Here is a 20,804-nt window from a genome sequence, read left to right as displayed (position 1 = left end):
AATCTAGCCAACCTCAGGCAGTGTAGCTTCCTGCAGAATGCGGCTGTGTTGCTAAGGAACGAGGATCTGAGAGCGAGCTGTTTGGTTTTCTATTTAGAGGCGAGGTCCCGGGAGAAGGCTGCTCCCCGCGGTGGTGTGGTTGGGCCGTGGAGAGGAGCTGCTGATGGACCGCATGCCGACCTACTCGGCTGGAACTGGGGCGCTGGCTCCCTGCTGAACGCAGCGGAGGGCAGCTCCGCTGGCTTTGCGTCCCCTTTGCCAGACGATGCCCTCGGCACAGCCGCCAGGCCAGCTTCCTGGGGAGCCGCCGGAGCGCGGGCGACTGGGAGAGGGGGCGGTGCGCAGTTCCCGGCCCGGCCCTCCCCGCGGAGGCGGCCACGTCAGCGAAGCGTCGCTCGGGGCTCGCAGCCCGATGGGGAAGGCGGCGGCGGCGGCGGCGGTGGCCTTTGGGGCCGAAGTTTGCGTGCGGCTCGCGCTGTTCGCGGCCTTCCTGTAAGATCCACGGCCGGGCCCGGGCGGCCTCGCTTCCCAGGCAGGCAGGCGGCAGGGGGCGGCGGGCCGGGCAGTGGGGAAGCAGGGAGGAAGCCAGGCGACCTGCTTTGCGCTTCTTTGTTCCCCTCTAGGGTGACGGAGCTGCTCCCCCCGTTCCAGAGACTCATCCAGCCGGAGGAGATGTGGCTCTACCGGAACCCCTACGTGGAGGCGGAGTATTTCCCCACCAAGCCGATGTTTGTGCGTGGAGAAAGATCGTCCCTCCTCCCTCCCCATGACCGGGCTTCCCGCGGGCACCTGTGCGTTTTCCGCCCCGAGACGGCCTCTGTAGGGACCCACTGCCCACTCCGCTGCTGTGCGCTGGGTTCCGCCTCCTAGGGCTCGAGTGTTTAAGATCCTGATTGAGACAGGAGGGTGTCCGAGCCTCTTTGGGCTGAGACAACGTTTTCCCGCGCGCTGTGTGCCTCAGCCTGAGGTACCGGGGCCCGAGCTGCACGGGCGCTGCTGTTCACTGGTGGCGCTGCCTGGCGCCCGGTTACGCGCACTCAGAGACCTTATGTTAGCGCTAGTGAGTCCTGCTGTGTCACGTCCCTCTTTCCTGTAGGAGCATGAGTGTGGCTTTTTTTTGGATTGTTTTTAACCTCTGACATTCTGATTCAGGTTATTGCATTTCTCTCTCCACTGTCTCTGATCTTCCTGGCCAAATTTCTCAAGAAGGCAGACACAAGAGACAGCAGACAAGCCTGCCTGGGTGAGCGCTAGCCCTTTCTGGCCGGTTTCTTCGTGCAGGGAACCTAGGAAGTCGTTGTGGGATTCAGCCACGGTGAGCCTGTGTGGAGGCCACTGAGTTCTGCATTCCTAAAGAAACTCTATGCCCGCGGGAGAGCAAAATAGCACTGCAGGGACTTGGTTACGCAGGCTACACCGCAGGCAGCCCTGTGCCTAAATGCACTGAGTTATTTGTACCTCAGAAATGTCTTTGGCCTAGTACAAAATTTCTGGGCTACAAAAGAGTGATCACTGAGGACCCTAATTATTTTTGTGCCCAGGCCTGGTTGGATTCTATCCATCTCAGAAACAGCACGGCTGCTCTCATAACGAGGCCATGACCATACCTTTCCTCCTAGACAGATTATTTTAACTAATGGCTTTGCTTTGCAGCTGCCAGCCTTGCCCTGGCTCTGAATGGCGTCTTTACCAACACAATAAAACTGATAGTAGGGAGGTAAGTGACAACAACTAACCACCCCAGCATCTGCCTCAGCCCTTACCCACCAGAACAGAGAGGTTAATGGTGTCCACCACACGTCTTTCTCATTCTTTTCCCCTTTATCTTCACTCTGATTTTTCTTTTCTCATTCAACGCTTACTCCCTTCCCCATACCTCAGTCCTCCAGGTGACACCTGGGCTCTTTTCTGCCCTGAACAGCATTTCCCACCAACGGCCACAGCAGAGTCGGTCAGTGTCCTCTTGAGCACCTCCTGAAGCTGCAGTGTCATTTGCTGTTTGCCCTAAAAAGTAATCATGTGCTGGAGTGGGGGTTTTTCCCCTAATTTAAATGCTGACCTTGGAAGTAAGGCTTTTCTCTTAGTGTGGTGACTATACTAATCCAGTTACCTTATTTTGCCTGGGGCACTATTTGACCAATAGTTAACAGGATTATTAATGTCTGCTACAACTGAAAAATAATTTCTGGAGTTAATGATTTACGTTCCAACCATGCTTCTTTCTTCCAGGCCACGCCCAGATTTCTTCTACCGCTGCTTCCCTGATGGGCTAGCCCATTCTGACTTGATGTGTACAGGGGATAAGGACGTGGTGAATGAGGGCCGAAAGAGCTTCCCCAGTGGACATTCTTCCTGTATGAATATCACATGGACTCTACCCCATGCGTGTTTTCACATCACTGAATTTAACCTAGAAAGCTAGTAGGGATGGGAAAATCTGACTACTCTTGTTTCTAGAATTTGGAAAAACCCCCCTTCTTTAGTAACTCCACAGTTTAACAAGTCTGAGCCTTGACTATTTGGGTAAATATTACAGAACAGAAAGGTAGTTTACCTTCATGAGATTTGCACATTTAATTGTTATATTATTTGCCTAGATCCTGCAATCTTGTACTAGCAATAAAAATACCTTTAACGAAGAGTTTCTATATGTCAGGTACTTTGAAGCATTTTCATTTCTTACCTAATTATAGCTCACAATAATCCAATGAGGTGGGGACTATTATATTTATGAGTCCCATTTATAGATGAGGAAACTAAAGCATCAACAAGTTAATTCATATAGCTAGTATTCCGAAAACTATACTCAGTTAAAACATTAACTTTGGGGCACTAAGTCCTTCATTTTTCTTTTTGTTTCCCTTTCCTTCACAATGATTTACACTAGAAGTATACACAAAAAAGGATTAAAACATCCTCATGGCCGGGTGTGGTGGCTCATACCTATAATCCCAGCAATTGGGAGGCTAAGGCATGCAGATCACTTGAGGCCAGGAGTTCGAGACCAGGCTAGCCAACATGGTGAAATCCCATCTCTACTAAAAATAAAAAAATTAGCTGGGCATGGTGACACACACATGTAGTCCCAGCTACTCAGGAGGCTAAGGCAGGAGAATCGCTTGAACCCGGGTGGTGGAGGTTGCAGTGAGCCGAGATGTTGCCACTGCACTCCAGCCTGGGCAACAGAGCAAGACTCTGTCTCAAAAAATAAATAAAAACATACTCATGCTTCCTAGCCTCCTATGTGGGGATGAATGAGGTAGCTTCCTTTAAAAGACACACCACTTAAAAGTTTTTCTTGTTCCAGTTGCATTTGCTGGTCTGGCCTTTGCATCCTTCTACCTGGCAGGGAAGTTACACTGCTTCACACCACAAGGCCGTGGGAAATCTTGGAGGTTCTGTGCCTTTCTGTCACCTCTACTTTTTGCAGCTGTGATTGCACTGTCCCGCACATGTGACTACAAGCATCACTGGCAAGGTAAGCAAAGTACTCAGGCCATGGAAGCTCGCATATTTCACTCATTTTATTCCTAGCACCTAGCACAGAGGATATGCTTACTAAATATCTGCTGAATGAACAAATTAATGAGTATGGATGGTCTGGGTTCTATACTAAGGATATACATTTAAAATTATAGGAAAGATAAGGCAAAAAGAGTTTACCAAAGATAAACATCCTAATTTTTCCATTATTTGAAGCATTGTAAGTTCAAGTTAAACGGCATCTACAGGAAATTTAAAACCTCAAAGTTCAATTTATTCTTAAAAATCAGGTTCATTGTCATAGGACTTTTGTTCAAAAACATAAGTAAAATTCAAGAAAACATAAAATTATAATTAAACCAAACAAATTTAAGCTGAATGCTATAGTAAGTAAAATATGCAAATTATAGAACACCTGTCTTGGTGCGGTGGCTCACACCTGTAATTCCAGCACTTAGGGAGGCTGAGGCAGGCGGATCACCTGAAGTCAGGAATTCGAGACCAGCCTGGCCAACATATTGAAACCCCGTCTCTACTAAAAATACAAAAATTGAGGCCAGGCGCAGTGGCTCACGCCTGTAATCCCAGCACTTTGGGAGGGTGAGGTAGGTGGATCACCTGAGGTCAGGAGTTGAAGACCAGCCTGACCAACAGAGTGAAACGCTATCTCTACTAAAAATACAAAATCAGCTGGGCATGGTGGCACATGCGTTTAATCCCAGCTACTTGGGAGGCTGAGGCAGGAGAATGGCTTGAACCTGACACAATTCCAAAAAAAACGTTGGAAGTATTGCCCACAGGTCCTCAGGAACCCTATTTTAAATTTTTTTTTTTTTTTTTGAGCTGGAGTCTCGCTCTGTCGCCCAGGCTGGAGTGCAGTGGCGCGATCTCGGCTCACTGCAAGCTCTGCCTCCTGAGTTCACGCCATTCTCCTGCCTCAGCCTCCCGAGTAGCTGGGACTACAGGCGGCCGCCACCACGCCCGGCTAATTTTTTGTATTTTTTAGTAGAGACAGGGTTTCACCGTGTTAGCCAGGATGGTCTCGATCTCCTGACCTCGTGATTCGCCCGCCTCGGCCTCCCAAAGTGCTGGGATTACAGGCGTGAGCCACCGCGCCCGGCCTTAAATTTTTAAACAAACTAGTTTTTTGCCAAGAGAAGCAACTTTTTTTTTTTTTTTTTTGAGACAGAGTCTAGCTCTGCGCCCAGGCTAGAGTGCAGTAGTGCAATCTCGGCTCACTGCAACCTCCACCTCCTGGGTTCAAGCAATTCTCCTGCCTCAGCCTCCTGAGTAGATGGGATTACAGGCACACGCCGCCACGCCTGGCTAATTTTTGTATTTTTAGTAGAGACAGGGTTTCACTTGTTGGTCAGGCTGGTCTCAATCTCCTGACCTCGGGATCTGTCTGCCTGGTCCTCCCGAAGTGCTGGGATTACAGGCATGAGCCACCGTGCCCGGCGAGAAGCAACTCCTCTAGGACCCTTTAAATGGCAAAAATGGGTAGATGAACAGCAATAAGTGGACCTTTGTTACTCTTCTGAGTTAGAAAAATTCTAATTTAGTATACTCTGAACAACGCTTATTATACTTACTTAAGATGTGTTTTGATTTGGTGTTCAGAGAGCAACCTGACAATGATAATCCTGTAACTGTGATAAAATTGAGAATAAAAAGATTTTATTTAGAAACCATAAATCTGGAATTGAGGTTATTTTAGCCCCACAGTAGAGTATCCTGGAGGGCCAGGACCTCTATGCTATGTGTATGTAGTAGGATTTAGGAGCCTAATATTAAGAGAAGACTTTGTTTCCACTCTCTTCAGATGTACTAGTTGGATCCATGATTGGAATGACATTTGCCTATGTCTGCTATCGGCAGTATTATCCTCCTCTGACTGATGCAGAATGCCATAAACCATTTCAAGACAAACTTGCACTTTCCACTGCACAGAAGAAGCCTGGGGATTCTTATTGTTTTGATATTTAAAAATTGAATCTGGCTGGGCGTGGTGGCTCATGCCTGTAATGCCAACACTTTGGGAGGCCGAGGAGGGTGGATCACCTGAGGTCAGGAGTTCAGGACCAGCCTGGCCAACATGGTGAAACCCTGTCTCTACTAAAAATACAAAAATTAGCCAGGAGTGGTGTGCCTGTAATCCCAGCTACTCGGGAGGCTGAGGTGGGAGAACTGCTTGAACCTGGGAGGTGGAGGTTCCAGTGAGCCGAGATCGCGCCACTGCACTCCAGCCTAGGCAACAGAGTGAGACCCCATCTCAAAAAAAAAAAAAAAAAAAAAAATTGAATCTACCTCAATGGAGAACAGGTGAACTAGCCCTCCTAACCGGACCATGCACAAAACAAGAAATTCTGGCCTTTTTTTCCCGCTTCCAAGGTGCAAGTGAGGACATAAGCCACACTGTATTCTGCCTCCAAATGATTACACACTTTTGCCCCTGCTCTCACAGATCTATCTTGAGGAGTTACGGTTCTTTTCCACTACTGTATGCCACATGTTCTAGTAAAAGGATCTTTTAAAGGTGTCCAACACCTTATGAATCTGGTCTATCAGATTGATATCTGAAGATCTAGTGTTTTTACATTTAATTTAAATGCCATTCTTAGAAGGATCTTGTCACAAAGAAGCCTTTACATAGCCCCACCTTGTCTCAGAAGCTAGAGTTAACTATCAAAACTTAATTTCCATTTCATATAGCTTAAAATCTTAAAATCCAGGGCATGGCCAACTATATTACTTTGGTTCTGTTTACCTTCTCTGATGACAATTCCATCAAGCCTTAAATAGGAAAATGTCGAATCTGGGGTAATTTATCACTTTTGTGCGCATCTTATCTGAGTCCAGTCATCTGCTACTGCTGTGCATTTTGAACACCGTGGGCATAAACAATTTGTTGAATTACTAAGTGAACACAATAATAAAGAAGAAAATGGTCAGGAGTGTGGTTTCAGCACTACTAACAGATGACTATTTCTACCTCATTTGACCATAACTGTGCTCATGAGCTTCTTTCCTTCCATTCATGACTAAAGATCTGCTCAAATGCACCAATACTGCCAAGTGACTAAGGCAGAAAAGAAAAATGACAGGTATCGTCATCTGAAGGACAGATGAATCTTTTTCTGCCCCTTCTTCACAATGGAATATAAGGAACAATTATAGGATGTCATCAGAACTCATGCCACAGGACCTACAGCTCCCTTTCTCTTTATTGTGATTATACTTTAAATATGACGTTGTCTCTTATGTGCATCTTCCTATATTTTCGATGTATCTTTTTCCTTCAGTAAACCTGATATTCAAATAAAATGGTAAATGTGTGCTTTTTTAAATATTTAAAGTACAAGGGGCTGGAACTTTAGTAAAGCAAAATATTGAATTCCCCATCTGCCATAAGTGATTCAACTGCTGTTATCTATAGTACTGCCTAATATTTATAAATACCAAAGGAAAGTCTCTTCAAATTGCCATGCTTTAAATTCTGAACTTAAATTCTGCCTATGACAATGATAATACCAGTCAACAGGAAAGAACTTACATATTAGTTATTTGCCCAAAACTTATTTTTTTGTTTTAGTAATACATAAAGACAGAGAAAATCGTGACTGTATTGATTTTCTTGACTTTGTGATGGGTGAGTCCAGGTAAAAGTAGGCCAGTAGTCAATATGGTTTCATTTTAGTATTTACTAAAGTTTTAAATATAATCATGTAGAAAACAAACATTTCAAAAATGCAAAATATTAGAAATCTAATCAGTGCTATTAATCTTTCCATGCAAACAATCTCTTTTGCTGAGATAAGCGATACTAGTTCTGCAGCTGGAAATATGTACAAAATGATGCTGTACCAGAGTTTAAAAATAGGCTTGGTCTAGAGATTACACATGATACAAATGAAGCAGTGCAAATAATATATGACTAAATACAGGATTTCAATCAAGCTTATTATCCTGGGAATATACAGCTATAATACCATGAATAGACAAGATATAAAGCTCTTTCACAGTTACCCACCCCTCACCACTAGGAAAGAAACATTTCTTAATACAATGAGTGGTTATCTGGCTATCCAGGGCTATGCTGTCCATCTTTGGTTACAGGGACTCCCTCTGCTTATCCTTTGGTTTACTCTTAAATAGCACCTATTCTGCCAATAGGAAGAGTAAACATAAATTTTAAGACCACAACTTGGCAAAAGCTTCCCCTTAATATACAGTGAATACTTAATTCTCAATAACTCAGAGTTTATATACTTTTAAAAAAAATAAAGTATTCCATATATCTGAAACTTAGTGGCATACTTAGCACTAGACTATAAGCAGATGACAAAGAAAGGCCAGGCCTGACCTATACCCCAACCTTACCTCTACAATCTCCATGGTGACAGTAATTACCGTTCATTTGCCTTTTCTCTCCAGAAAAGGATAAAGACCACTGCTGTCTAAGGAATGGCTTCAGTAAATATTAAATGCCAGTGGCTTTGGATACCATAACATTTATAAAAAAATTTATAAACAATAAACCACAGCTTGCCTGTCTTTCCCACTCTATAAACAGAGGCCTGTGGAATCTGAGAGCAAGTATAAAGGATTATCATAAAGAGAACTACAAAGACAATGACAAACTGACCAATGAAGAAGAAAAATCTACAGCAAAGTAGTGAAAAGATGCCTTGACAAAATTAGTGTGCAGTCACTTGTGTTCTTAGAAGTAAACCTTACTTCGTATGTTCCAGACTTGGCTGACACTGACTCTGCAAGAGCTGTTTCTTGGACCCTACAGACATAAGTTTTTCTTTCAGAACAAGTTAAACATTTCCCCCTAGCCAAACCTACCTGCTCAACCAGTGCTGCCCGTGCCAAGAGCCTTTTAAATATGCTTTGTGGACTATGGATACCTAAGAAGGAAAGAGGATACACAATACTACCTTAGCCCAAGTAGAAATGGCAGGTGACAAATTCTGTTTCACCATAAAGGCACCACTAAAAGATTTTATTTAGAACCTCAGCAGCCTGCAGAGGCTACATAATTTCAGGTTCATCAGCTTTTACAACTACTTTCTACATAAGAATAGAAGCTATTAGCAAATAACTTCTATCAAATATAAAAGGGAGGCCTATGATATACAACATCTTTGCTTTATAAAGATGCACCTAACATGAACTAACTTGTCAACTTTAGACTCTTACAGCAGCTCAAACAGTTGCAAAAACAATGAACATCAGTGATTTCTGGCAATAAGTCTGTCAGTCAGTTCTAAGAGAGTAAACAACACTTTTTTAAAGCTATATTCTAGTCTTTCTTCATACACTACACATAAGAAAGAAATGCAGGTTCAAAAATAAATCACCCAAAAGTCTTTTCCATATCCACTGAGACTTAGCCTTCAGTTCAACACAAACAAGAGATAAGTGTACTCCAAAATGCCTTCTGAATCTCAAGAATCTGTTTCCAAACTACAACATTTTCTAAAGATAAGCAGTAAGTTCCTTAAAAACATGTCTACCCCACCCAAAACAAATCAAACCCAAAATAGGCTTTACACCATGTCAAATACTAATCAATAAAGTGTGGCAACTATAAACTATCATCAAAGAATTAAAGATACAAACCACCCCCAGCTATGCAGAAAAAATGGCAAGTGTTTATATGAAGCCAGTGGTTAAAAGTAATAGGGCCTTTTGCTTTTCCATTCATTTCCAAAGAGGAAGATTATCTTCCAAAGACCCCAGTGGTGAGTAAGTGGCAGGCAACATGCAGGAAATGACGCAGCTGAGGAGAGGAAAATTGCAGCAACAAACAGGTGGATTTTCTGGGGAAGGATCCCTCAATGTCCGTCTAGGGAAGAAAGTGGGAGAAGAGCTGCAGTCACAACTGGAAGGCAACCACAGAGAATGCCAGAGTCGAATATACAGACTTTGTAATTTCACATCTAAAAGGCTGAGTAATTTAAATCTCAGGATGGGTGGTTGGTAATTAAAATCATAACTGTTGCCAAAGTAACTCTTAGATAATAGAACCATTAAGACTCTGAGTTTAGATCCTAAAAAATGACAGGTGTCATTGGACAAAATCTCTAGCAAAACAGACATACACTAATCTTCCTCTAAATGGGCTGTGTTTTTTTCCCCATGAATTTCTACCAGTCCCTCTAAAAATGAATAGCAGCCTAGATCTTGATGACAGGCAACAGCTAGTATATTTAAAAAGAGCTTGAGGCTCCATAGTTCATTATAACATGTTACTATGTAAGAATTACACTATATACATGACATTTTAAAACTTACATTAAGCAGCCATAGATGGGTCATTTTTACTGTAAAGGCTGATCAAGGAAGATACCCTGGGTTTGGTAGATCTCTTTGAGGACCAGCAATACTGTATCTTCAGACTCCCTATAAAGAGAAAAAATTATGTTGAGAAAAGGAACTAACATTTGTGCCAAATGTTTTACATATATTATCTCATTTAATCCATACAACCATCTTGCAAGTTTATTTTTTACTTCTGCAAAGAAATGAGATTCAGAAGTAATGTAATTGGCAGTGGTTTGGAAGGTGACCTGGCAAAGAACTCTGGCATTAAGTCTAGTAATATAAAAAAGCTAGTAAGAGAGGCCAGGTGCGGTGGCTCACACCTGTAATCCTAATACTCTGGGAGGCTGAGGTGGACAAGCCACTACAGGTCTGGAGTTTGAGCCAGCCTGGCCAACGTGGTGAAACCCCGTCTCCACTAAAAATACAAAAACTAGGGCTGGGCACAGTGGCTCACGCCTGTAATCCCAGCACTTTGGGAGGCCGAGGTGCGCAGATCACGAGGTCAGGAGTTCGAGACCAGCCTGGCCAATATGGTGAAACCCCGTCTCTACTAAAAACACAAACATTAGCAGGGTGTGGTGGTACACGCCTGTAGTCCCAGTTACTGGGGAGACTGAGGCAGAAGAATCACTTGAACCCGGGAGGCAGAGGTTGCAGTGAGCCGAGATCGCACCACTGCACTCCAGCCTGGCAGACAGGCGAGACTCTATCTAAAAAAAAAAAAAAAATTAGCCAGGCGTGGCAGCACGCGCCTGTAGTCCCAGCTACTCAGGAGGCTGAGGCAGGAGAATCGCTTGAACCCAGGAGGCGAAAGGTGCAGTGAGCCGAAGGTTGCAGAGCGCCACTGCATTTCAGCCTGGGCAACAGAGTGAGACTCCATTTCAAAAAAAAAAAAAAAAAGCCAGTAAGAAATAACCAAGAATTGTTCCTTTTCCACAGAGATCATTCTAGAGACACTACTGAAGAGTTATCCAGTTGGTCACCTTAATTTTTAAAATATTATGCACCTTTTGGAAAAGGTAATACAATCATAAGGTTCCAAATTCCAAAAATATAAGAAAGTAATGAAGTCTCCCTCCCATCTTTGTTCCTCAACCACCACCAGTTCCCATCTTCTGACAACCAATGTTATCAATTTCTCATGCGTTTTCCAGATATTATTCTATGTATGCACAAGCAATTACTTATATCCACACTTCATAACAAAATTTGATTTAAAAAGATTAACATTCATGAGGGACTGCCTTAAGGATATAAGGCTCTATCATTCTTCTAGATCTGTGGTTCAACATTTATTGAGTCATGCATCCTTTTGAGAATCTAATGAAATTATGGATTTCTCCCCAGAGAGGATCACATTGCAACCAGTTATAAATGTGTATTTCACTGGATTCATAGACTTCCCTCATCTCCCACAAACTCATATACACAGACCCCAGCTTAACAAATTCCTGTATCAACAACCAGGAATTAGCTCTATCAGATATTAAAATGGTACATAAATAAGCAAATCAACAAGTAAGAAGTTGAGAAATAGTCCCATTTATGTACAGGAATTTAAGTGGCCAGGCACGGTGACTCACACCTATAATCCTAACACTGGGAGGTCGAGGCAGGCGGATCACCTGAGGTCAGGCGTTCGAGACCAGCCTGGCCAACATAGTGAAACCCCATCTCTACTAAAAATACAAAAATTAGCTGGGCATGGTGGCATACGCCTATAGTCCCGGCTACTCCAGAAGCTGAGGCAGGAAAATCATTTGAACCCAGAAGGTGGAGGTTGCAGTGAGCCAACTACTGCACTACTGCACTTCTGCACTTCAGCCTGGGCAACACAGCAAGACTCTGTCTCAAAAAAAAAAAAAGAATTTAATTAATTTAATTTAGAATCTCAAATTTATTAATAGTGTTGAGACATGTGGAGAAAAAACGACCTGAATCTGAATCAAAGATTCATATGTAAAAATTAGATGATAGAATCTTAGAATAGCCAGGCATGGTGTTGCACACCTGCAGTCCCAACTACTCAGGAGGCCAAGGCAAGAGGATTGCTTGAGCCCAGGAATTCAAGGGTCTAGTGCACTAAGATCATGCCTGTGAAAAGCCACTGCATGCAAGATCCTGTTTCTAAAAAAATATTATATATATAAGAATATACTGTGTTGGCTGGGTGCAGTGGCTCATGCCTGTAATCCCAGCACTTTGGGAGGCTGAGGTGGGATCACTTGAGGTCAGGAGTTTGAGACCAGCCTGACCAACATGGTGAAACCCTGTCTCTACTAAAAAGACAAAATTAGCCAAGTGTGGTGGTGCACACCTGTAATCCTGGCTACTTGGGAGGCTGAGGCAGGAGAATCACTTGAACCTGGGAGGCAGAGGTTGCAGTGAGCCGAGATCACACCATTGCACTCCAGCCTGGGTGACAGGGTGAAACTCCATCTCAAAAAAAAAAAAAAAATACTGTAGTAAGAATTTTTTTGGAAAGTAAGGAAGATCTGAGTATGACACAAATTCCAGAAACCAAAAAGCAAATGTCAACAAATTTGATTACATAAAAATAAAAATTTTGACCAGGCGCAGTGGCTCACGCCTGTAATCCCAGCACTTTGGGGGGCAGGGGCAGGCGGATCACCTCAGGTCAGAAGTTCGAGACCAGCCTGGCCAACATGGTGAAACCCCATCTCTACTAACAATACAAAAATTAGCTAGGCATGGTGGCGCATGCCTGTAATCCCAGCTACTCAGGAAGCTGAGGTACAAGAATCGCTTGAACCTGGGAGGCGGAGGTTGCAGTGAGCCAAGATTGTGCCACAGCACTCCAGCCTGGGTGACAGTGTGAGACTCCTTCTCAGGAAAAAAAAAAAAAAAAAAAAAAAAAAAAAAACTTGTTGGCCAGATATGGTGGCTTACACCTGTAATCCCAGCACTTTGGGAAGTCAAGTGGGAGGATCACTGGAGCCCAGGAGTTCAAGACCAGCCTGGGCAACATGGCAAAACCCCATTTCCACAAAAAAATTTGAAAAATTAGCTGGGCGTGGTGGTACACACCTGTGGTCCTAGCTACTCCCAGCTGCTCAGTCTGAGATGGGAGGATGGCTTGAGTCCAAGGTCAAGGCTGCAATGAGCTATAATTGCACCACTGCACTCCAGCCTGGGTGATAGAGTGAGACTCTCTCACAAAAATAAAAATAAAAAATAAAAAAAAATGTTGATGTGGAGCAACTGAAACTCTCAAACACTGCTGATGGAGATGTAAACTGCTGGTGGCAAAACAGTTTGGCAGTTTCTTTTAAAGATACGCTTCCATATAGCATCCACCCATTCCATTCCTATTTACCCAAGAATATGTCCATGTAAAGTCTTATACATGAATGTTCCTAGCAGCTTTGTTAATAGACAAAAACTGGAAACTATCCAAATATCCATCAACAGGTGAATGGATAAACTGTGATATATCCATATAGTGGAATACTACTCAGCAATAAAAAGGATATACTATTGATATACACAACATCGATCACGTCTATAATCCCAACAGCTTGGGGGGCCAAAGCAAAGGACTGCTTGAGGCCAGGAGTTTGACACCAGCAGGGGCAACATAGTGAGACCCCATCTCTACGAAAATAAATAAATAAATAAAAATTAGGCCCAGTGGCACATGCCTGTAGTCCCAGCTTCTTGGGAGGCTGAGATGGGAGGATCCCTTGCGCCTAAGAGGATCCCTTGAGCCCAGAGATCTAGGCAACAGTGAGCCATGATTGTGTCACTGCACTCCAGCCTGGATGACAGAACAAGACTGTCTCAAAAAAAAATAAGAAGAAGAAGAAGCTAAACGCCAAACAACAAAAGTATATACTATAGGATTCCAAATACGAGTCATAAGCAAACTAATCTACAGTGACAGAACAGATCAGTGGCTCCCTGGAAATTAGGAGGAGTGGGGAAGAGAAAAGAAGGGAGGGATTACAAAAGGCACAAGGAAACTTTTGAGAGTGATGAATATGTTAAGTTGATTGTAGTGATGGCTTCACAGGTGTATACATGTCACAACTCATCAAATATGTATTCTTTTAATATGTACAGTATATTGTACATTTTCACCCAACAAATTGGCAAAGATTTTAAAATATTAAAACTGTTGGAAAAGCTGTGGAGAAACACACACTTTCATACATTATTGCTGGGAGTATAAAAAGGTACAACCTCTTATTTGTCAATATTTATCAAATTTTACAAATGTATATACCCTTTATGCCACTGATTTCAATTCGAAGTATTTTACATTACAGATATACTCATGAGTAGGTGAAATGACATGAACAAGGTGTGTGCAAAAGAAAAGGAAACCTGAAAGTCCAAGAGTAGAGGACGGCTTAAATAAATTATGGTGTATTTAGACAATGGAAGACTATGCAGCTAAAAAAAAAATCAGGAAACGACATATAATAGGTTAAAAAATGCCAAGATATACTAGTAGAAAAAACAAGGCATAGAACATTGCCTTTAATATACTATTTATATTTTTAAAATAAGGGAAAGAATATATTCACATACATATATTTATTATGGAGGCATAAAATAGATGGCTGGAAGACATTTTACATTAGTTGTATATGGGGAAGAAACTAGTTGCAAGGAACAAAATAAAAAAGAGGCTTTTCATTATTTTTCTTTCTTTGAATTTCAAACCATATGAATGTACTGCCCACACAGAAATATCAAAAGAACTCTTCTTTCTATGAAGCCAGATCACCAGAGATCATGCTTAGCATTATTTTAGCCCCTTACAAGATTGCTTTTAATGAACTGCACTTTGATTTTATGTCATGGCCTCTACTATATATATTATATACAAATGACAGTGATTGCATCAGATGATAATTCCTCATCAGAATTCAAGGGAAAAATTCTTCTTAGGACCTTTGAGCTTGCTTTTTTTTTTTTTTTTTTTTTTTTTTGAGATGGAGTCTCGCTCTGTCACCCAGGCTGGAGTGCAGTGGCGTGATCTCGCTCACTGCAACCTCTGCCTCCCAGGTTCAGGCAATTCTCCTGTCTCAGCCTCCCTAGTAGCTGGGACTACAGGCATGTACCACCACACCTGGCTAATTTTATTTTTGGTAGAGACGGGATTTCGTCATGTTGGCCACACTGGTCTGAGCTTTCATTTTTAAAACACTTATCTCTGACCCATCTTATTTTCCTTGCTTTATTTTTATGTCAACTTCTTCAGGGATTAATTAGTATTATTTTATACTATTTTTTTTTTCAGACATGGTCTCGCTCTGTCACTCAGGCTAGGGTGCAGTGGCACCATCATGGCTCACTGCAGCCTTCAACTCCTGGCCTCAAGTAATCCTCCTTCCTCCGCCTCCCAAAGTGCTGGGATTATAAGCATGAGCCACCATACCCGGCCTGAATTTCAGAAAGCATCATTAATCCATTCTACAATCCATCAGGTAACCCATTATATTTAATAATAATTCTGCCCAGGCATGGTGGCTCATGCCTGTAATTCCAGCACTTTGGGAGGCGGAGGCGGATTGATTGCTTGAAGTTTGAGACCAACCTGGGCAACACGGCGAAACCCTATCTCTACAAAAATTAGCTGGGCATGGTGGTGCACAACGGTCATCCTACTTATTAGGGAGACTGAGGTGGGAGGATCACTTGAGTCCAGAAGGTCAAGGCTGCACTGAACCATGAGCATGCCACTGCACTCCAGCCTGGGTGACACAGCAAGGCCCTGTCTCAAATAATGATAAAATAATAATAATTAACTCTGTCATAGCTACCATAAATGCTTTCAAATGGGTTTGCTATGAGACGTCCAGCAACAGTAATATTATTTGTTCCAGTTCATTCATGTGCACCTAAATGGCCAAAAGACACATTTTTAACACTAGGATAATTGAACTTATGGCTGTTGGCATCATTAGCCTCATCCACGTTCTACCCAACTGCAAAATAAAATAACAGTGTGTTTAAACCAGATTCTTGAAATGACATGATTGTACTTGTGCTGTCTAAATGAGAAGTCATTTTAATTCCAAAGGGACACAGGTCTTTTTTTTTTTTTTTTGAGACAGGGTCTTGCTCTGTCACCCAGGCTAGAGTGCAGTGGTGTGATCATGGCTCACTGTGGTCTCAAACTCCTGGGCTCAAGCGAGTCTCCTGCCTCAGCTTCCCAAGTAGCTGGGACTATAAGCACATACCACCATGCCCAGCTAATTTAGTTTTTGTAGAGATGAGGTCTTGCTATGTTTCCCAGGCGGGTCTCAAACTCCTGAACTCAAGCAATCCCCCCACCTCGGCCTCCCAAAGTGCTGAGATTATAAGCCTGAGCCAACGCACCTGGCCTATCCTCCTTTTTTCTACATCTATCAAATATCTATGAAACAGGTAAACAAACAAAACAGACAAAAATAAACAACATTTACCAGTAGCATAGATGGCTTTGTAAAGCAAATAAATACTCATTAAAACTTTCAATAGGCTTCTCCTGTAGCACATAGTCAATGCGTTGGCCTCCATTCAGCATCCCCACATTGATAGGCAGGACTTCTTCTTTAACTGCCACAGAGGTCTCTTCTGTGTTAACATCTGGATATGGAAGAACCATAATAAGAATCTAAAACCTTTTGGCCTTCAGGGTTATCCTGTTAACTTCTCCTCACACTCCAAGTTTACCACAGAATGAGCTACTCTCTGTTCAGAGAGCTCTCTCCCATCTTCCTCCTCTCAATCGCCTTCAAGCTCCTTCTCAGGTCACAGTAATTTTGTCCAATCCCCTTTTTTGCTTTTGCGCAAGACATCTCATTACCTATACCACTGATAGCTAGGTCGTTTGCCTTGGGTTTATACTAAACGCAAGCAGGAATAGAGCTCTTTAGAAGTTGAAAACTAAAGCAAAAGAATGCAATATTAACTATGAAATTAAATGTGAAATTAAATTAAATTAACTATGAAAAACACCACACCATGGCATCCCTGTTATCTGGCAGCTGGTCAATGTGTACAGTGTCACTGACCACTAGGCTTCTCTGAAGTTGATTCAGGTTCTGCTTCAGTTTCTTCTGCTGTTTCTGAAGCTTGTAAGGCAGGGTATGGAGCTCTGGTAAAAGACTTCCAGGCCATCCGCAGCGAACCTAGCAAGTTGTTCTTAAGGTCCATACTCATCCTGGTCAAGCCCTCTCTCAGTTCTGAAACATATAAATAAAGAACATTAAATGATTTACAAAGAGTTTAGGGTCCAATATAGCTGAACAGAGTGAATGACGCCCTTTGCACTGGCCAAAAGGTCTAGAATTATCAAGTTCTATGCTCACACTTACCTAAGTGCATCCGCTTCCTGCCTTTATGATGTGGGATCAGCATTGGCTCAAATTCCACTCCTGGGACCACCATTGGTTCAATCCTATAGGCCACAGGATCAAACTACATAGGAAAAACGAGAGCTACATTTACCTCTGCTGAGCACAGTCTGGAAACTATATAACTTTTTTTTTTTTTTTTTTTTTTGAGATGAGGTCTCGCTCTGTCACCCAGGCTGGAGTGCAGTGGTGCAATCATGGCTCACTGCAGCCTGCAACTCCTAGGCTCAAGCAATCTTCCTGCCTCGACCTCCCAAAGTGCTGGGATGACAGGCATTAGCCACCATGTACAACCAGAACTATGTATCTTAAGCAAGAATAATCATAAGTTCATTTAAAAAAATGTACAGTTCTGCTCCATCACTTCCAAATCAATACTATTATAAGTTGTCTCATTGCTAGAGAATGGAATAGGAAAAAAAAAATCAACACAACAGAAAATCCTATGTTCTTTAACAATAAGCTCTGATATTTAGGTAAAACCACAATAGCCGTACAATGCTTACAGGGTGATAAATATTGAAGAAACCTTTGCACGTTGGAAATCTGTAGTTGGGATCAATTCTTTTTAGTCCTCGGACAGTAAGGAACATTCCAATGGGAGATCCAAAGGCAAAGAATATTTCTGGGTTATAGATGAGCCGGGGGTATTTCACAGACACCTCAAAGGAGGAAAATAAAAGCATCTCTCATTAATAACAAAAGTTACATCTGTTTCTACCATACCAATAGCAAGTGGTAAAATGATCAAAGAGAATTAGTTACCTGCCCAATGCCAACATCCAGATAGTCACCATTTCTAGTATTACTGCTACTGCAGAACTCAGATTCTTTGGGGATGTTTGCCCCTGAAGCAAGCTGTAGGGTTGGTCTATTAATACCCTAAAGAATAAAAAATAGTTATGTGGAGAAGCTGGGCATGGTGGCATGCACCTGTAGTCCCAGCTACTCAGGACCCTGAGGTAGACAGGTAGGACTGTTTAAGCCCAAGAGTTCAAGTCCAACCTGGGCAACATAGTCTCTATTAAAAAAAAAAATTATGGGGAGCTACTATATAGTAAAAGTATAGTCAAAGGATTATATAGTTTTCTACTGGTTTGAAAGGACCCTTGGGAAAGTTCTGAAATGGCAGCCAAAAATTCTAGGAAGATTTCCTCAGAAAACAAGATTAAATTATTGCCTTAAATTGTTAATTGACATTCTTACATGCTCTAAAATGATGAAAGTTGTACATAGCCATTTCAGCAGCGTTGAAACTTTAGGCAACAATCATAAGAGAAAACAATAGCGGGGCACTGTGGGAAGACAATGCTGAGGATTGCTAGAGTTCTATGAAGTGCTGTGCCTCTGTAATCAAGGGAAGTAGGATGTCAACGGGCTGGGCCAAGAACTGAGTCTTTAAAAAGAACTGAGCCACCTGCTAAAAAGTTGGAAAAGAACGAACTACTGGCCAGGCATGGTGGCTCACACCTGCAATCCCAGCATTTTGGGAAGCTGAGGTGGGCGGATCACTTGAGGTCAGGAGTTCAAGACCAGCCTGGCCAACATGGTGAAACCCAATACTAAAAATAAAAAATTAGCTAGGTGTGGTGTCGCGTGCCTGTAATCCCAGCTACTCAGGAAGCTGAAGCAGGAGAATCACTTGAACCCAGGAGGCGGAGGTTGCAAGTGACCCAAGATCGTGCAACTGCACTCCAGCCTGGGCGACAGTGCAAGACTCTGACTCAAAAAGAAAAAAAAAAAGAAAAGAACTAACTAATAGATATGGAGAGAAATTCAGTGACCAGAAAAACTGAATGTGGAAGTACTCTTAACACAGGTAAACCTTGAGAACATTATGCTAAGTGAAAGAAGTCAGACACATAGCTCAAAAGGACATCCCATTTATATGGAATGTCCAAAATGAGCAAATCTGTAGAAACAGAAAGTAGATTAGTGGTTGACAGAGGCTGGGGGCAGGGAGCAAAGGGGAGTGACAGCAAATGGGTATGGGGTTTCCGTAAGGGACAATGGAAATGTGCTGAAATTGGATAGTGGTAATGGTTACATAACTCTATGAATATACTAAAAACCATTAAATTGTAAACTTTAAAAGGGTGAATTTTATGGTATGTGATGTGAATTAGATATGGGTAAAACTCTCATGAAAAGAAAAAAGCAAAAAAATAAATAAATAAATGGTAGGAGAATTCCAGAGGAGAGAAGACTTCTGAAGCTAATAACACTTTTAAGGATGTAAAAAAAGAAGGGCCAGGAGCGGTGCAGCACTTTGGGAGGCTGAGGCATGTGGGTCACCTGAGGTCAGGAGTTCAAGACCAGCCTGGCCAACATAGTGAAACCCTGCGTCTACTAAAAATACAAAAAGTTAGCTGGGCATGGTGGTGCACACCTGGAATCCCAGCTACTCAAGAGGATGAAGCAGGAGAATTGCCTGAACCTGGGAGGTGGAGGCTGCAGTGAGCTGAGATCACCCACTGTACTCCACCCCGGGCAACAGAGTGAGATTTCATTTCCAGAAAAAAAAAAAAAAGAAAAAGATGTTAAAAAGAAAATGTGTTTAATTTCTAGAAAGAGAGCCAAAGATCGGCCAGGCGGGGTGGCTCACACCTGTAATCCCAGCACTTTGGGAGGCCAAGGTGGGCAGATCACAAGGTTAGGAGTTTGAGACCAGCCTGGCCAATATGGTGAAACCCCGTTTCTATTAGAAATACAAAAATTAGCCGGGCATGGTGGTGGGCGCCTGTAGTCCCAGCTACTCGGGAGGCTGAGGCAGGAGAATCGCTTGAACCCGGGAGGCAGAGGTTGCAACGAGCTGGGATCGCACCACTGCACTCCAGCCTGAGTGACAAAAGCAAGACTCTGTCTCAAAAAGAAAAAAAAAAAAAAAAAAAAAGAGGCCAGGCGCAGTGGCTCATGCCTGTAATCCCAGCACTTTGGGAGTCCAAGGCGGGCGGATCACGAGATCAGGAGATCGAGACCATCCTGGCTAACACAGTGAAACCCCGTCTCTACTAAAAATACAAAAAATTAGCCGGGTGAGGTGGCGGGCGCCTGTAGTCCCAGCTACTCGGGAGGCTGAGGCAGAAGAATGGCGTGAACCCCGGGGGGGCGGAGCCTGCAGTGAGCTGAAATCGCGCCACTGCACTCTAGCCTGGGCAACAGCAAGACTCCGTCTCAAAAAAAAAAAAAAAAGAGCCAAAGATCAATTACCAAAAAACTGCTTGGCTCCCCAGAGTAAATATCCCACAAAGTACAAGGACACACTATGGACATCAAAGAATTGCTTAGTCCAACAAGCTGTATTAGGCACATACCGTTGAGTTTTTTCTGGTGCTGAAATAGTTTAATATCTTCTTTCTTGGTCCTAAAGGAATTCCCATTTCCTGAAGATCTCGGTCTGTACATAAAGCCTAGGCATAGAAAATCAAGTCTTTCTTTATTACCAGACAAAATAAAATCAATCCTGTCCCCTAAGAGGAATAAGGCCCAGGCACTCTGTTGCTGCCTAGGCCTCTCTCTAGTAGTAAAACATCATATAATAACTTCCAGAAAAAAGGACCTGTTTTATTCATGAAACAGCCTAAAAAAGAATAGAAAATATCAATACTTATAAAATGT

At 42.8% G+C, this 20,804-nt stretch overlaps 2 protein-coding genes across 7 annotated transcripts in view; one reads left to right on the top strand and one right to left on the bottom strand.

The window, feature by feature from the left end:
• The first annotated feature begins 1 nt into the window (after position 1).
• On the top strand, positions 2–6,807 carry PLPP5 (phospholipid phosphatase 5). 5 transcript variants are annotated; one of them, XM_003269585.4, is made up of 7 exons: positions 171–492; positions 624–732; positions 1,153–1,243; positions 1,654–1,717; positions 2,230–2,354; positions 3,308–3,478; positions 5,306–6,807. In XM_003269585.4, exons 1-7 carry the CDS (start codon positions 266–268, stop codon positions 5,467–5,469), a joined length of 951 nt encoding a protein of 316 aa, XP_003269633.2. In that variant the 5' UTR covers positions 171–265; the 3' UTR covers positions 5,470–6,807. The 5 variants fall into 5 exon arrangements, with proteins under 5 accessions (XP_030672985.1, XP_003269633.2, XP_030672987.1 ...); XM_030817127.1 differs by having other exon boundaries at positions 624–819; XM_030817126.1 differs by having other exon boundaries at positions 388–492; positions 624–791.
• Positions 6,808–7,164: 357 nt separating this feature from the next.
• Positions 7,165–20,804, bottom strand: part of DDHD2 (DDHD domain containing 2) — a 32,732-nt gene continuing 19,092 nt past the window's right edge. Inside the window, exons 11-18 of one of the 2 annotated variants that reach the window (XM_030817121.1) lie at positions 20,501–20,596; positions 17,952–18,068; positions 17,693–17,848; positions 17,148–17,250; positions 16,845–17,015; positions 16,254–16,416; positions 9,787–9,894; positions 7,165–9,337 (exon numbers count right to left, since the gene is read on the bottom strand). In XM_030817121.1, coding sequence (XP_030672981.1) covers positions 9,813–9,894; positions 16,254–16,416; positions 16,845–17,015; positions 17,148–17,250; positions 17,693–17,848; positions 17,952–18,068; positions 20,501–20,596 — 888 coding nt within the window. In that variant the 3' untranslated portion in view covers positions 7,165–9,337; positions 9,787–9,812. Of the gene's footprint in view, positions 9,374–9,786; positions 9,895–16,253; positions 16,417–16,844; positions 17,016–17,147; positions 17,251–17,692; positions 17,849–17,951; positions 18,069–20,500; positions 20,597–20,804 lie in introns of both variants that reach the window. The other variant, XM_030817122.1, reaches the window with a different exon arrangement.

This window comes from Nomascus leucogenys, chromosome 8 (assembly GCF_006542625.1).
Source record: "Nomascus leucogenys isolate Asia chromosome 8, Asia_NLE_v1, whole genome shotgun sequence".
NCBI classification, from domain to species: Eukaryota; Metazoa; Chordata; class Mammalia; order Primates; family Hylobatidae; genus Nomascus; species Nomascus leucogenys.
The sequence above is the reverse complement of the archived record's forward strand: the minus strand, read 5'-3'. Positions and strand labels throughout refer to the sequence as shown.

What these genes read in the sequence shown, in the direction of transcription:
- PLPP5 (XM_030817127.1), top strand. Translation starts at nt 266, where the DNA reads ATGCCCTCGGCACAGCCGCCAGGCCAGCTTCCTGGGGAGCCGCCGGAG. An exon ending in GCGCTGTTCGCGGCCTTCCT is followed by an intron (nt 493 to 623) that starts GTAAGATCCACG and finishes GTTCCCCTCTAG; the next exon opens with GGTGACGGAGCTGCTCCCCC. An exon ending in ATAAAACTGATAGTAGGGAG is followed by an intron (nt 1,718 to 2,229) that starts GTAAGTGACAAC and finishes TCTTTCTTCCAG; the next exon opens with GCCACGCCCAGATTTCTTCT.